The sequence below is a fragment of the Nicotiana tabacum genome, chromosome 9 (genome assembly GCF_000715075.1).
Source record: "Nicotiana tabacum cultivar K326 chromosome 9, ASM71507v2, whole genome shotgun sequence".
Taxonomy (NCBI): Eukaryota; Viridiplantae; Streptophyta; class Magnoliopsida; order Solanales; family Solanaceae; genus Nicotiana; species Nicotiana tabacum.
Genome location: NC_134088.1, coordinates 50,907,740 through 50,923,884, shown reverse-complemented (window position 1 = coordinate 50,923,884; position 16,145 = coordinate 50,907,740). Strand labels below are relative to the sequence as shown.

General features: G+C 37.6%; 1 protein-coding gene across 2 annotated transcripts in view; it reads left to right on the top strand.

The window, feature by feature from the left end:
• The window catches only part of LOC107814435 (calcium-transporting ATPase 3, endoplasmic reticulum-type), a 108,174-nt gene extending 92,456 nt beyond the window's left edge, over window positions 1–15,718 (top strand). For both annotated transcript variants that reach the window (XM_075221674.1, XM_075221676.1), the window contains 10 exons: window positions 7,022–7,072; window positions 7,166–7,297; window positions 8,382–8,483; window positions 11,277–11,331; window positions 11,679–11,764; window positions 12,648–12,796; window positions 13,906–14,011; window positions 14,119–14,172; window positions 14,865–14,910; window positions 15,341–15,718. In XM_075221674.1, coding sequence (XP_075077775.1) covers window positions 7,022–7,072; window positions 7,166–7,297; window positions 8,382–8,483; window positions 11,277–11,331; window positions 11,679–11,764; window positions 12,648–12,796; window positions 13,906–14,011; window positions 14,119–14,172; window positions 14,865–14,910; window positions 15,341–15,408 — 849 coding nt within the window. In that variant the 3' untranslated portion in view covers window positions 15,409–15,718. The remainder of the gene's footprint in view (window positions 1–7,021; window positions 7,073–7,165; window positions 7,298–8,381; window positions 8,484–11,276; window positions 11,332–11,678; window positions 11,765–12,647; window positions 12,797–13,905; window positions 14,012–14,118; window positions 14,173–14,864; window positions 14,911–15,340) is intronic.
• Window positions 15,719–16,145: the final 427 nt, after the last annotated feature.

The window sequence follows — 16,145 nt, the reverse complement described above, 5'->3', positions numbered from 1 at the left end:
CACTGTTTCGAGAAATAAATGAAGAATGGAGCATTGATTATCGAACTTATTCACTTGTCTGCAAAAAAAGGATAATTATTATGTATCAAACCATAGGTTTCAGTCTTCCATTCCCAAAAGGGAAAGTTTGAAATTCTTTTTTCTTTCTGAGGGACTAGGAGATTGGATCTTGTTGTAAGAAGAATGCTTAGTTCATTTTTCTCCTTATAAGGAGGTTCCAGTTATCAAGAAAATGCCTCCAGTTGTTTTTTTTGTTTTAATTGCAAAACATTGAATATCTATTCATGCCATTTGAATCAAGGAACCCTACATGCTACTGGAGTAAGGGATTGTCAACTAGGATGTTCTTGCGCGTCCTAGATTCTTATTCAAGACTTGTATCATTTCTTGATACCATGGTATTAAAGTTTGGGTTTTGCATTCTATATTATTACAACAACAACAACCCAGTAAAATCCCACAAGTGTGGTCTGGGAGGCTACAGTGTACGCAGACCTTACCCTAACCCCGGCGGGATAGAGAGGTTGTTTCCGAAAGACCCTCGGCTCAAGAAGAAGAAAATAAACAATAGACAATAGTGTTGATTAGCATGAATCAAGGAAACTTGATTTAGGAGTAACATGATTTCAGGAGATTTGCTTTTATTTAGGAGATCTGATTTTATTCTGATTTGATTTGATAGTTGGATTGATTGTATAGATTTATTTTATTTCCTTAATTAGCATTAGGAGCTTTGTATAAATTCGCTTGTTCATGGGTTGTAAATACGTAGAAATACAAGAAGCATTTTCTTCTTGTCAAAATCTACATGGTATCAGAGCCATTGCTGCCTTTTTGAAGTGAGTTATCTCACTCGCAGCACTAGGATTCCGTTTTTATCAAAGAGGTTGAGTTTTCTTTCTCTTGTTGGCTGTCCGCAACACAAACGCCTTCTGATTTCCTTCTGATTGAGCTGAAATATGGAGACATTCAAGGAGACGGTTTCTGGAGAAATCTCGTCTTCTGATGAAATTCAGCTTCTCCGTCGCCTCCTAGCCAAACTTGACTCTGCTAATGTTGTCACATCCAATCATGTTCAATCAGGTACTGCCTTTGCTGCTCACCTTAATTCTTGGATTGTCGATTCTGGTGCAAATAGACACATGACATGCTTTTCTAAAGGCATTCAAAACTATTCTCCGTGTCCCAAAGGAGATAATGTTAAAATAGCCAATGGTTCTTTAACACCTATCTCTGGAACAAGTTCTGTCATTTGTACCCCTAATATTAAACTATCATCCGTGCTCCATGTCCCTGAGTTCCCTGTCAATCTTTTATCTATTAGTGCCATCACCAAAGCTCTAAACTGTAAAATCGAGTTCTTTCCCGATCATTGTATTTTTCAGGATCTTCAAACAAGGAAAACGATTGGCAGTGGTACATTGCGTGATGACTTGTATATATTAGATGGGATTCAAAACTCTGGTCAAGCCTTTTTTGGGGAAAGTAAGGATGTCAACCAATAAATAATACAACGGCATAGACGGTTAGGACACCCATCATTCTTTGTTTTGAAGAAGTTATATCCCGATTTGTTTTCAAGGACTAGATTTGAATATTTGTACTGTGATGCGTGTGAATATGCCAAGCATACTAGAAACTCTTATCCTGTGAGTGATAATAGAAGCACAACTCCGATTATGACTATTCATTCTGATGTATGGGGTCCTACCTAAATTGTTTCTTTGTCTGGTAGTCGATGGCTTATTACTTTCATTGATTACTGCATTAGGATGACTTGGGTATATTTGTTAAAAGCCAAAAGTGAAGTTTTCTCTTGTTTTTAGTCATTTCATAAGCTGATTTGTACTCAGTTTGATGGCAAAATAAAAATCTTGAGAACTGATAATGGCAGTGAATACATGGATAAAAGATTTGGTGCTTATTTGGAGTCCAGTGGGATAGTCCATCAGACTAGTTGTCCTTACACTAGTGCACAAAATGGGGTCGCTAAAAGATAAAATATGCATATGTTAGAAGTAGCAAGATCTCTTATGTTCACCATGCATCTACCAAAATCTTACTGGGGGATGCTATTATAGCGGCTACCTAACTTATCAACAGAATGCCACTTAAACCCCTCAATTTTCAAAGTTCTCTGGAAACTTTAAAGGGTAAGAATGAATATACTGTTCCTTTAAAGGTGTTTAGGTGTGTTTGCTTTGTCCACAATAGAAATTCTGGGAAACTTGATCCCAGAGCTATAAAGTGTGTTTTCATTGGGTATTCTCCGACACAGAAAGGTTACAAATGTTATCATCCTCCCTCTAGGAGATCTTTTGTTAGCATGGATGTTACCTTTCGAGAATCTGAGCCTTATTTCAGTATTACCTCATCACCTCTGCAGGGGGAGAGCACTAAGGAGGAAGAGGTGATTTTACCTAGTTCCATTACTGGACCTCTTGATGACATTGTCATAGAGGAAAGTGAAATTGGAGAAAGAATTCATGGGGTGACTATTGGGCGTTTGGATAGGCCTGATTTGAAAACTTACTCAAGGAAAAATAGAGTAGAAGAATCTATCATGCAATCTACCTAAGCTGAACTTTCTTCTACCGGTGAGTTATCTACATTTCCTAATGAGTTAGATGAACCTATTGCTCACAGAAAAGGAGTCAGATCTTGCACCACCAAACACCCTTTTATCTAATTTTGTCTCCTATAATTCTTTGTCTCCCTTCTATAGGCCTTTGCCTTGTCTATTTCTTCTGTGTCTATTACCCAGAATTGGAGAGAAGCTTTTGTATATCCTAAATGGAAGCAAGCTATGATTAAAAAAATGAAGGCCTTGTTAAAAAATGATACTTGGGAACTTGTCACTTCACCACCAGACAAGAAGTTGGTTGGCTGCAAATGGGTCTTCACTGTGAAGCACAAAGTTGATGGCTCAATTGAAAGATTCAAAACAAGATTGGTGGCCAAGGGATTCACTTAGACTTATGGAGTGGATTACCAAGAGACATTTGCCCCTGGTTCTAAGATGAACACTGTTAGAATTCTACAAGAAGCATTTTCTTCTTCTCAAAATCTACAAATAGATCAGTGACAACAACAGAAGCCAGAAAAATAGTATCAGCATCGTAAGAAATAGAAAAATATATGTAAAAGCAATAACAATAACCAGCAATAATGGCATAGAAAATAGTGTGGAAACTACATAAACCACTAACAACCCATAGCGCAACATTATCAGCCCCGCCCCGCCCCCGGAACAACATAGAAAAACGCTCGACTCCTTCCTATCCAGAGCCATGTCCTCGGAGATCTGAAGTCGCGTCATGTCCTGCCTGGTCACTCACCCCAATACTTCTTTGGCCGCCCTCTACCTCTCCTCGTACCTGCCAATGTCAAACGCCCACACCTCCTAACCGGGGCATCTATGCTTTTCCTCCGCACGTGCCCGAACCATCTAAGCCTCGCTTCCCACATCTTGTCGTCCATGGGAGCCACGCCCACCTTCTCCCGAATATCTTCATTCCTAATCTTATCCAGTCTAGTGTGCCCGCACATCCATCTCAACATCCTCATTTTTGCTACTTTCATCTTCTGGGTATGCGAATTCTTGGCTACCCAACATTCAGCCCCATACAGCATGGCCGGTCTTACCACCGCTCTATAGAACCTGCCTTTGAGTTTCGGTGACACTTTCTTGTCACACAGGATTCCAGATGCTAACCTCCATTTCATCCACCCTACTCCTATACGGTGCGTGATATCCTCGTCTATCTCCCCATCCCCCTTAATAATCGACTCAAGGTACATGAAACTTCCTCTCTTAGGGATGACTTGTGAGTCAAGCCTCACATCCATGTCCGCTTCCCCCGACGCATCGCTGAACTTACACTCCAGATATTATGTCTTAGTTCTACTCAATTTGGAACCTTTAGCCTCAAGGGTCTGTCTCCATACCTCTAGCCTCTCATTAACGCCGCCTCGCGTCTCATCAATCAAAACTATATCATCAGCGAACAACATATACCATGACACCTCCCTTTGAATATGGTGTGTTAGTGCATCCATCTCCGGGGCAAATAAGAAACGGCTGAGCGCAGACCCTTGGTGCAACCCCAAAATAACCGGGAAGTGCTCCGAGGCACCTCCCACAGTCCTAACCCGAGTCTTAGCTCCCTTATACATGTCCTTTATAACCCTAATATAAGCTACCGACACACCTTTCACCTCCGGGCATCTCCAAAGAACCTTCCTAGGAACCTTGTCATACGCTTTCTCTAGGTCAATAAACACCATGTGCAAATCTTTTTTCCTATCCCTGTACTGTTCTACCAACCTCCTGATAAGGTGGATAGCTTCCGTAGTGGAACGACCCGGCATGAACCCAAATTGGTTGTCGGATATAGACACTGCCCTCCTCACCCTCCCTTCCACTACGCTCTCCCAACCTTTCATAGTGTGACTTAGTAACTTGATGCCCCTATAGTTGTTACAATTCTGAATGTCACCTTTGTTCTTATGGAAATTGTGGAAATTTATTTGGCTATTCTCCAGCTACCATTTCAAACTATGCCGATGATGTCGTGGAAATTGTATTATCATCTCTCTTATTGGTAATTGGGAGGAGATTCCTTTTAGTGTGATATGAGAAACACTTATCTGTGACTTTCTGTGGATGATAATTTCAACACTTATTGTCTTTCTGGTGACACTATTTCGGCGACGCTATTTTGCAAATCACTGTTCCTTTGAGAATAACTTTTTGTTGCAGCGTTCCTGTTTGGATTTACAAATTCCTTCTCTACCTTGAGTTTGAGGGGGTACGGTGAGAATCAAGAGATTTAATGCTGATATATGTCCGAATGTATCTAGAGCCCATTGGGATTTAGCTGAATAAAAGTAGCTTTACTTGGGCTTAAAAGCACTTTTGAAGTGCTGGAGCTGAGTTAAAAAAAAGAAGCAGTTACGTGTTTGGCTAGAAGCGCTGAAGCTTAAAATAAGTAGTTGATGTGTTTGGTGGAAAAGTGCTGATAAGCACCATTTTCTGTTAAAATGGCTAAAATGCCCGTAAAGCTGTTAACACTAAAATAAACTAATTATTGCCAGATTATAGTCCATTTTCAGTTCTAAATTAATTAGATAAGATTATTTTTAACAAATATAAATTATTTATTGGAATAATATACAAATAATTGATAATTTGATAAATGTTTATAAATAAACAACTTACTAATTAAATAGTGAAAAGTATTCATATGATTACAAGCATTAGCATTTCAAATTTCATTAGAAAAGAGCCATTAAAGTCACGCGTGTAGTGGTTTTCCCATCACTATAGAGCCATTCATCATGTTCCGGAATGTGCAGCAATTGATCAAAGTTTATTCCTCGTTTTTCAGTTGCAGCAAAAATCTCATACAAGTCCAAATTCTTAAAGAAAATATCAGTTGTACATAATCTAACTTATAGAAAAACTTAACAGTTCGGTAAATTTAGAATCTGCAAAATATTGGATGAACTTTCTTTACATGATAAATTGTTTTAAGATATTTTAAGTGAGAAAATCCTCTCAACTTGAACTAACAAGGACGGCAGAGATGGAAGGCAGCTGAGGAAGAAGAAGGAAAAGAAACAAATAGCGTTAGGGCCTTTCATTGTGAAGGATATTTAGGGAATTATATAAAGTGTAAGGGATAAGAATGTGAATACTTGGTCAAACCTAAATTACCAGCCTTTCATCATGTTCCGGAATGTGCAGCAATTGATCAAAGTTTATTCCACGTTTTTCAGTTGCAGCAAAAATCTCATACAAGTCCAAATTCTTAAAGAAAGTATCAGTTGTACATAATCTAACTTATAGAAAAACATAACAGTTCGGTAAATTTAGAATCTGCGAAATATTGGATGAACTTTCTTTACGTGATAAATTGTTTTAAGATATTTTAAGTGAGAAAATCCTCTCAACTTGAACTAACAAGGACGGCAGAGATGGACGGCAGCTGAGGAAGAAGAAGGAAAAGAAACAAATAGAGTTAGGGCCTTTCATTGTGAAGGATATTTAGGGAATTATATAAAGTGTAAGGGATAAGAATGTGAATACTTGGTCAAACCTAAATTACCAGCTTTTAAGCCAATCCAAACACCCTCCTAGATTAGTCTTGTGGTATATAATTATGTTCTTTATTATTGTGTCATAAGTAGGAATTCTGGTAATTGGAAATTTTTTCTCATGATAAAGTTTTCTTATTTTATGTAGTCTAAAATGATCGTATTTCTAGTAGCGTAAACTCCTATATAATGGGCGCTCTTGTATATTGTCTAGACGAGTTTTATTGTCCCTCGTTCTCGCCCTCATTACTTTTCTGGTTAGCTCAGGTAATATAGTGCCAGAAAGGGTTTCACCGAGTAAGACCGTATATTATTGATGCTACCTGATTCTCTTAGGCCTACGTATCTGTCTGTTATTTTTTTTAATATGAAAGTTGTACAAAAGAATTCACCTAAATATGATTTACTGCTTTAGAGGTGGAGTGGATCCTATCCTCCTTTTCCTTCTGTTTGTACCTCGAGAGTTTCAGGTTTTTATTATTTTGTAATTAGCAGTTGAAGTTGTTACAATTAACAGTAAAGGTTGACAAAATTCCTAGGAGCTCTTTGAAACAAGTAATATAGCGTTAAATGCTTAAATATGTGAAAATGAATATGGCTTCTGCCCATAAGGTTTTCCCGTGGAAAATATTTTCTTTGGAGAAATTCTTTTCACAATAAAAATAACCAAACTGGACAAAACTTGCCACTGCTTAAATAAATCAGTGAATATGTAAAACAGTAATCATATCCTGCAGTACATTGGTGCAACCACCTTTTTGTTACCCTTCTGCAGTTTCGAATGACTTTACCAAGAAATACATTGTTTAATGACATAGTGGGCTTTGTTTTAAGATTTTCTGGTCTGTCATAAATTGTTTATATTGGATTCCCGAAATTGACATGTGAACTTAGTCCCTTTCATCCTGGTCTCAACTTGCAGAGTGCTTCAGATATGGTTTTAGCAGATGATAACTTTGCCACTGTTGTTGCTGTAAGCTGATATTCTATTTTCATCAAATTCTCCTAAATCTCTTACCTTTAAAACTATATTCCTTTGGTTTATTGAATTATGTTTTCTGAACAGGCGGTTGCTGAAGGAAGGGCTATCTACAACAATACAAAACAATTTATTAGATACATGATATCTTCAAATATTGGTGAAGTGGTCTGTATTTTTGTGGCAGCTATGCTTGGGATTCCTGATACTCTTGTCCCTGTGAGTTCGTAGCCTATAACTTCTGTAACATGTTCATCCCCGTTCTTAAGCATCTCAAGTGCATATTTTCCCCTGCTAATCTGCATTTTAGCCACCCCCCCCCCTTCTCCCCACTCTCGGAGTAGTGTTTGTTATATTTCTAAAGAAGCAATCATGATATGTTACTGTCTCAAAGTGTTGAGAGCTTTTGATGGGGTAGAGAAGGGTTTTGTACAGTTGAGGAGTAGCCTTTTTTTCTCTTATTATGTTTAGGTGCACCCATGAGACTCCCTTAGGCATAGAAGATTGAGTGTCTTTTGTAGAGAACCATATTTTGTTGTGAGGTTCTCTTTTCTTAGTATACTTATTGTATACGGGCATTTATGCCCTTCTTTTAAGGAAATTTTTATTACTTTATCAAAAAAAAAGTCCCTGTTTTGCAAGCATGAGGTTCAAGGAAAGTGATGCAATAGCGGTCCACCTTGAACATTTTTTTGGGGTAAAGGTTTCATTGATTTGCACCAAGAAAGTGCTAAATATGTACACAAAAAGGACTTAGCTTCCCTTAAATATTAAAGGAATCCAGAAAGTCTGCAAAAGAAAATACATCAGTTCTGCTTAAATCACACCAAGAGTATACAAAAGGTGAAAGAATAAGTTTTTCCGCGAGCATCTGTCCTCTCCAGCTTCTTACTGCAGATTTAAAGGTTGGAAGAACTACCCAATGCACTCCAAATACATTCAGGAACATGGCCCAAATGTCCCAAATGTCCCAAACAAAACGGCACTGCAAAAATAAGTGTATAGGGGATTCTACTTTTGCTTCAGCTTCACATAGGTAGCATCTAATACCTACTCTGAGTCCTCTTTTTGTAAGTCATCTTTACTCTGAATCCTCCTGTAGTATCCATTTCTTTCACTATAAACAATCATCCATATCCATTTTTTAATAACATGGCTCCAGCGTTCTTTTGAAGGCTGGGAAGCTAGTTTGATGCTTTATATGTTTCTCTTCTAAGTATGTTAAGTTGGCTCGTTTCTAATTCCCTTATTACTCTCGAGCTTAGTTTTTTCAGATTTATCAGGTTATTTTGTTGATACGCAGGTCCAACTGCTATGGGTAAATCTAGTCACTGATGGATTGCCTGCCACTGCTATTGGGTTTAATAAACAAGACTCAGATGTTATGAAATCCAAACCTCGGAAGGTATTATCTTCTCTTTCCGTCTTAGTTGACTCATGTCGTTGTATTTCAAGATAATATGGTCTTTTGTGTGCAATTGCTACTGCTGTTTTGTTGTTTGTTTCAAGTTGTTTACTGCAAGGCTTAGATGGCGTACTTGCTTTGACTTTAGAAGCTCTGTTTTCTCGTGCTTTTGTCCGGTTGTTTCTGCTACCAGGCTGGTGAATCAGGCTCGTGTTTTTATAACTTTATGGTGATTATGGACTGCTTGATAGTGCTTGTTAAGTTACGAGATCCCATTATTCTGTTATTAGCCCCAAACATGAAGCATAAATTTTAAGGTGACGAATTATATCAGAGACAGAGCCTATGTAGTGTTGAAGAACTTTTTCTGTTCTTCCTGGCTATGTTACTCGGACTCTTCAAAAATGTTGTTGGGTGCGTGTCGGATCCTCCAAATTTAGTGCATTTTTGGAGGATCCGACACGGGTGCGGCAACACTTTTGGAGAGTCCGAGCAACATAGCTTCCTGGTTGAATGGTACTTGGGAGCTTGGCTAGATCTCTGTTTTACATATGAATGGTACTTGGGAGCTTGTTCCTTTTCTTTCAGGTAAATCTACTGTTGGTTGTCGTTGGGTTTATGCAGTCAAAGTTGGTCCATATGACCAGGTTGATCGACTTAAGGCCCGTCTTGTAGCCAAAGGGTATACTTAGATACTTGGGCTCGATTACAGTGATACTTCCTCTCCTGTGGCTAAAATAGCATCATTTCGCCTTTTTCTATCCATGGTTGTTGTTCTCCATTGGCCTCTCTATCAGTTTGTCATTAAGAATGTTTTTCTTCACGGTGACCTTGAGGATGAAGTTTATATGGAACCACTTGGTTTTGTTGGTCGGGCGGAGTCTAATGGCCTTGAATGTCAGTTGCGCCGGTCACTCTATAGTCCAAAGCAGTCTCCTCGAGCCTAGTTTCGTAAGTTCAGCACAGTTATTCGGGAGTTTGGCACGATCACTCTGTATTTTATCGGCATTCTGCTTCAAATCTCGGTATTTATCTAGTGATTTATGTTGACAATATTGTTATTACTGGCAATGATCAGGATGCTATTACTAAGTTGAAGCAACATCTCTTTCAGACTAAGGACCTGGGCAGATTAAAGTATTTCTTGGGTATTGAGGTCGCTCAGTCTAGCTCAGGTATTGGGATTTGACAATGGAAGTATGCCTAGACATTCTCATTCTTGAGAAGATAGGAATGACAGGCTGTATACCTGTTGATACTCCTATGTATCCGAATTCTAAACTTCTGCGAGGACAGGGGAAAGATATAGACGGTTGGTAAATTAAATTACCTCACAATGACTACACCCGACATTTCCTTTCCTGTGAGTGTTATGAGTTAGTTTGTGGATTCTCCATGTGATAATCATTGGGATGCAGTTATCCTCATTCTTTGGTATATAAAATCAGCTCCAAGCAAAGGATTATTTGTTTGAGGATCGAGGCCATGAGCAGATCGTTGGATACTTAGATGCTAATTAGGTAGGATCACCTTCTGTTTTAGAAGGAGGTAATTTTGTGTCTTGGAAGAGCAAGAAACAGAATGTGGTTGTTCGGTCTAATGCAGAAGCAGAATATCGAGCAATGATTATAGCAACATGTGAGCTAGTTTGGATCAAACAGTTGCTCAAGAAGTTGACATTTGGTGAGATCAGCAAGATGGAACTTATGTGTGATAATCAAGCTGCCATTCATATTGCATCAAATCCGGTGTTTCATGAGAGAACTAAACACATTGAGTTTGACTGTCACTTTGTAAGAGAAAAGATACTCTCAAGAGATATTGTTACAAAGTTTGTGAAGTCAAATGATCAACTTGCAGATATGTTCACCAAGTCCCTCAATTGTCTTCGTATTAGTTACATATGTAACAAGCTCGGTACATATGATTTGTATGCACCGGCTTGAGTGGGAGTGTTAGATAGTTATATAACTAATATGTTATTAATCCTAGTCCCACATGGAATAGGAGTAGAATATGAATTGTGTATAGTTATAAATAGGGCTCATCGTATGATAGTTAATAGATTAATAATATTCTTTTCCCGTTCTAATTCTCAGAATATAAATGCAATCAAACATAAATAACTGGAGAATCCCGTCTGAGAGATATAATGTTGTTACTTGTTAGATGACTACTTAACAATTCTATGTAATAAGATCTAAAGGATACAAAAGTAAGACGGGTCTATCTTAATCCATTCTAGTACTTCTATTGAGATGTACTCACATATAGCTTATCCGTTTTAACAAACTTATGTATTTTGCAAGAGCAGAATTATGGTCGTTGATTGACCTTTTCAGGAGTTCTTGACAATATCCAAGTTTGGCAAGTTTGAAATAGAATATATGAATCTCTGCTTTCCCAGTTCCTCTCTCTCTCTCTCTCTCTCTCTCTTTATTATCTTCCATCACTTTGAAACAAGCTTTTGTAGCATCTCCTTCACATATATCTCCGATGAAGTTTCTGATCTTAAATACTTGGGACATATGCTTGTCAATGCAACTTGGAAATGCACGTATTTTCACTTTTTTTGTATTATTCAATTTGACTGATATAGTAAAGTGTCAAATGTCCTTAATGTGTCAAAGTTGATTGTATTCTTTCTGCTTTGTATCTTCGATGAAGCCTTTGTTCCTCATCTTTGTTTGTTGGATTGGAAATGCATTAAATTTTTGACCTTTTACATGAATTAAAAAACTAAGATGCTGAAAAATTGTCAAATTTGAAACTTACTTCACTTGTTTATGACAGGTCAATGAAGCAGTAGTTTCTGGGTGGCTGTTTTTTCGTTATCTAGTTATTGGAGGTAGTACACATTCCTTGTTCACTTTTATTACAACCCTAGTATTTGCAGGTTTATGGCCTCTGTTTTTAGTCGAGTCTTGTAGCTTCTTCTTCACGCTTTTTGTGTCTGATTTTTTGTTTTTCCCCTTATTTTAAAATTGTCGTAGGTTTTCCTTGGTGAAGCTAATATCTAAAATATTTGTAACACGATTAAATGAGGGTGAATATTTTGCATATGTTATTAGTGCTCAACGCCACTAGCATTTGGAGATAAAAATTCGCTTGCAGTAATTTAATGCTTTATATGATACTTGGTCCTATATTTGCTTTCCTCGACTTCTTTGTTGATCATAATTCCCATTCATGCAGCATATGTTGGACTTGCCACTGTTGCAGGATTCATATGGTGGTTTGTTTATTATGATAACGGACCCAAACTCCCATACAATGAATTGGTAAGTTCACTCCAAGAAGTCATTGGGTGCATCCTATTCAGTTCTCTCCAGTTTATGTTGTTCTCTTTCTCTTTCTTATATTGATGAGGTTGGAGTGTTCTCAAGTACCTCTGGTCAGAAAAAGTTTTACATTTAAAACCGGCAATCACTGTGCTCTTTTCCAACTTCAAACCTTTGTCAATAAGAATCTACCTCTAACACCTCCCTTGAGGGCCAAACGGAAAACAAATGAGTTATGGGTGAATGAAAGTTCTTTCTCTTCTCATTTGTGCATATAAGAGGGCAGCACTGAAGAGCTGGTTTCATAGTGTTAATCTATGTTGCTCCGACACGGCAGTTTAGGTGCCGCACCCGTGTCGACACGACACTAGTATGGGTGTGGGTATAGGATCCGTACCGGATCTGGTCAAATAATTTTGGGTACTTTGACCACGACGGATGAAAAAATCCGAGACGAGATACAATTTGATTCCCGAAATCAGAACCAAAACTAGGGTAAATTTGAAGAAAATAGCATACCTTATCTAGCAAATCAATCATTGACATATCTACAATTTGAGAATAAAAAGAAAATCTACACTTTACAAGCTATACGTAAGTATTCCACAAAATTTCTCACAATTTAGAGATATTTTTATTTTTTTAGTTTTTGAATTATTTTTAGCCGGATCCCCGCTCCTGTATCCATACTAGGATCCGTATCCCCGAATCTTTGAATTTACATCTCGAAGGATCCGACGTCTAGATCCTCACCCGTATCCGAGCAACTTAGGTGTTAATATGTGGTTTGGCGGGAACATTCAGATTCAGGGACTTGATGACTTGGAATGTGTCCTTGAATTTCCTTAAAATAAAACTAACTCTTTCATGTTTATTTTTTCAGATGAATTTTGACAGTTGTTCAACCAGGGAAGCAAATTATCCATGTAGTATATTCAGTGATCGCCACCCATCTACTGTTTCAATGACGGTGCTTGTTGTTGTTGAGATGTTCAATGCATTGAATAATCTCAGTGAAAATCAATCCTTACTGTAAGCATGCTACTGAAACTGTTGCTGATCTAATTTATTATCTTGCATTTTTAAAAAGTAAAACCCTACACCTTTTTCTCTTTTAATTTGAGGAAATGGAAGTCTATTCTTTTAAAGAATTGCATCTGCACCCAACGATGTGGCCTAGTGGTCAATGAAATGGGTGAGAACCATGAGGTCTCGGGTTCAAATCCCAGCGGAAGAAAAAAATACTAGGTGATTTCTTCTCATCTATCCAAGCCTTGGTGGATAGAGTTACCAGGTACCTGTTGCTGGTGGGAGGTGGCAGGTATCCCGTGGGATTAGTCGAGGTGCGCGCAAGCTGGCCCGGACGCTACAGTTATTAAAATAAAGAATTGCATCTACCGAATGCCTCCACCAATTGCAGTAATATTGGAAATTCATGGTGCTCCTCATAGGCAGTTGTACTGTCATTTTCCTATTGCTTATGATTCCTTTGCTTTGTTCTTACCAACTTTTCAATTCTCTTCTATATCAAAAAGACTTTGCTAAAAGTAAATATTTGATTGACATGTTTCTCTGAGTTCTTTTCTGACGAATCCTTACAACTTAGATCCTGAAAGTTAATTTAAAGCCACTCAAAGTCCTGTGTACCTCATCCACTTGGTAGTCCTTTTGACCATTCTATAATTTTAAGAGAGAGATTTCTTTAGAGATCGAAAACCCCTTCCTAAATTCCAGAATCCCTCTTAGAAATGATAAAAATAGTATTTTAGGATTTTATTGAAGGTGGGTATGAATTTTTGAATATTTTCTCTGACTGAGGAAAGATGTTTTTGTTCTTTACATTAATTATCACCTTGTGATCTACTCATCTACTCTTTTTGGTCCTCAAGAAGTAAATGTATGTACAAGGGGCAGTTACTTGTCCTTCACAAGATGTGGATGGCGGTCCGCATTTTGTCATATTCTATGTCGAATTAACTTGTCTTTTTAAAGCTTCTAGAGACATTGTTTGCTGAGGCTCTGTTTTGTTTCTAGATCTTGTTGTCTTGCCATTTCTGTATAGAATGCCGACAATATTTAGACATTACATCAGAATAACTTTATGTCCTTTCAGGACTGACTATGTTTTTTTGGTTCTTAAGTGCCATCCCTCCATGGAGTAATTTATGGCTTGTTGGTTCAATTATCTTCACCATGATCCTTCACATCCTCATTCTTTATGTGCAACCATTATCCGCTCTATTCTCTGTAAGTGACCTCTTGTTCTTCTGACTTCAGTGTAAGTTCTTTCAGTTTGGTGATGCTTCTTTGTGCTGAACATGTTACTTAAAATGATTCTGATATGTGAATTGCAGGTGACACCGTTAAGCTGGGCAGAGTGGACAGCTGTGCTATATCTTTCATTTCCTGTAAGAGAATTGACCATCAAAATCCTGCACTGTGAACTCCTTATTCTTATTTATATTTGTGAGCTGCAAAAAATCTTTTTGTGCTGTATCGCACTGTAGATATTCTTTTATCGTAAATGTTTGAAAACAGCCAAGTGTCTGATTTGGTGGAGAGATGTTCTAGTTTTAAATGAGGGAAAGTATTGCTAAGGTTGGTGCCACATGTATCAAATATGTCATTTTTAGGAGACAAAAAGGTGTGATCTTTAGTTGATCTCTATAGCTCGTATCCATCTTAAATGCAATCTGAGTTACGTGCCCAGCTGCTGCCTAGGTAGAGTCCCTGTTAACTGCCGGTATATATAGATACATTAGAAGTCAGGCATCAGAAAGAAAATATGGTGGAGATATATTTTATGCTGTTTCTCTCGGTTGCTGATTCTCTGTATTTCAATCCTTAAAACCATGCATTGTGGCCAAGTTTCTCGAGCTTAAAATGATCAACGGGGACCAAAAGGAGTTGCTGAATTATTGTAATCATTTGCTATGTTTCTGTGTTCATGTGATCATGTTGACATTTTGTTTGACCTTTCCCCATCGTGCTTTGGGTGATTTCTTTTGCCAGTAGCTTGTTTCTTCTGTTCTCCTTCATAAATGTTCTTTCCATTTATCATGATTTCTACCTTAATGACTGCTGCTACTCTTCTTGTTAGGTGATAATAATTGATGAAATACTGAAGTTCTTCTCTCGGAATTCAGGTAATACTGTTCAACCTGTTCTTTTAAATGATTAGAAAATAAAAACTTCCATTGTGGTGGGTTGTCAATGGCAATCCCCAATACGCTCTTAGGCTCTCAACTCATAATTTATTAAGTGAAATTGAGAAGGATAACACTACCTATTGTAAAACTCGAACTCAACCTATGCCTTTGATCATGAACATCAGGTTTACCTTTCCTTTTTGCTCCTCTAAACAACTTTAGAGGTCGTACATTCTACAATGAAGTGAACAACAGAAATTAAGATAGACTGGTAACAAGTTTGAGCTTGTATTTCTAGTATTACTGCTGGAGAAGGCATTGTCAACTTGTAGACATTGAGATTGAAGCATCTAAAAACTAAATGAGGACTGAGTTTTACCGTGCAAGTGAAATTTATGTATAATATTTGTTGCTTCCTTGTTTATAGGAATAAGGTTCACTTTCAGATTCAGACGTGCTGACTTACTTCCAAAAAGAGAAGTACGCGACAAGTAAGCTGAATGCTGCTTAGACATTGCATAAACTGTACAATGGGGATATGGATATTATAAAACTGAAACCCCAACACACCTCATTCTATATTCTTGTGAGCATATTGGAAGTAAGTGACTAAATGTAGCTCAAGCATTACATGTCATTAGGTTGCAGCTGAAAGATCAGATACGCCCTCATACCCTTAGACTTCCTGTTGGAAAAAATTTTGTTAGTAATTTGTTCTTATTTATTAAACAATAAATAGGTAATTTTTCTAAGTTTATGAATTTGGTACATTAAATGAAGTTTTCCGAGGCTGGATCTTTTGCTACTTTGATTGTTTCGTCAATGCTGTTATTTTTCAAGTTGGCGGCCACAACCCCCTTCACCTCAGCTGAGAAACTAAACCTTTTTCCTTTGTAATCACTCCATAATTTTCATTGACATTCGCAAAACAAACATGGGATACACAGTCCAAGGTAAGACCGGTTCAGGATCAGCATAAATTGCTATTTTTGGAGGATTTGTTCCTTTGTTTTTATGATTGAGATTTCTCAAGCTACGTCCCCCTGTGCTCACCTCAACATTCATTTTAAGCCTTTTAAGAGTCCAATCATTTTTTCCCTTGATGTCAGTCTGGAATCTATACATATACGTGAAATTCGGACTAAACTCAGTCGTTTGGTTGCGGTTTTGGATGTTCTTTTGAGTACTATTTATTATATTATATATGCTTCTTAAGAATAAGAATTCATGAA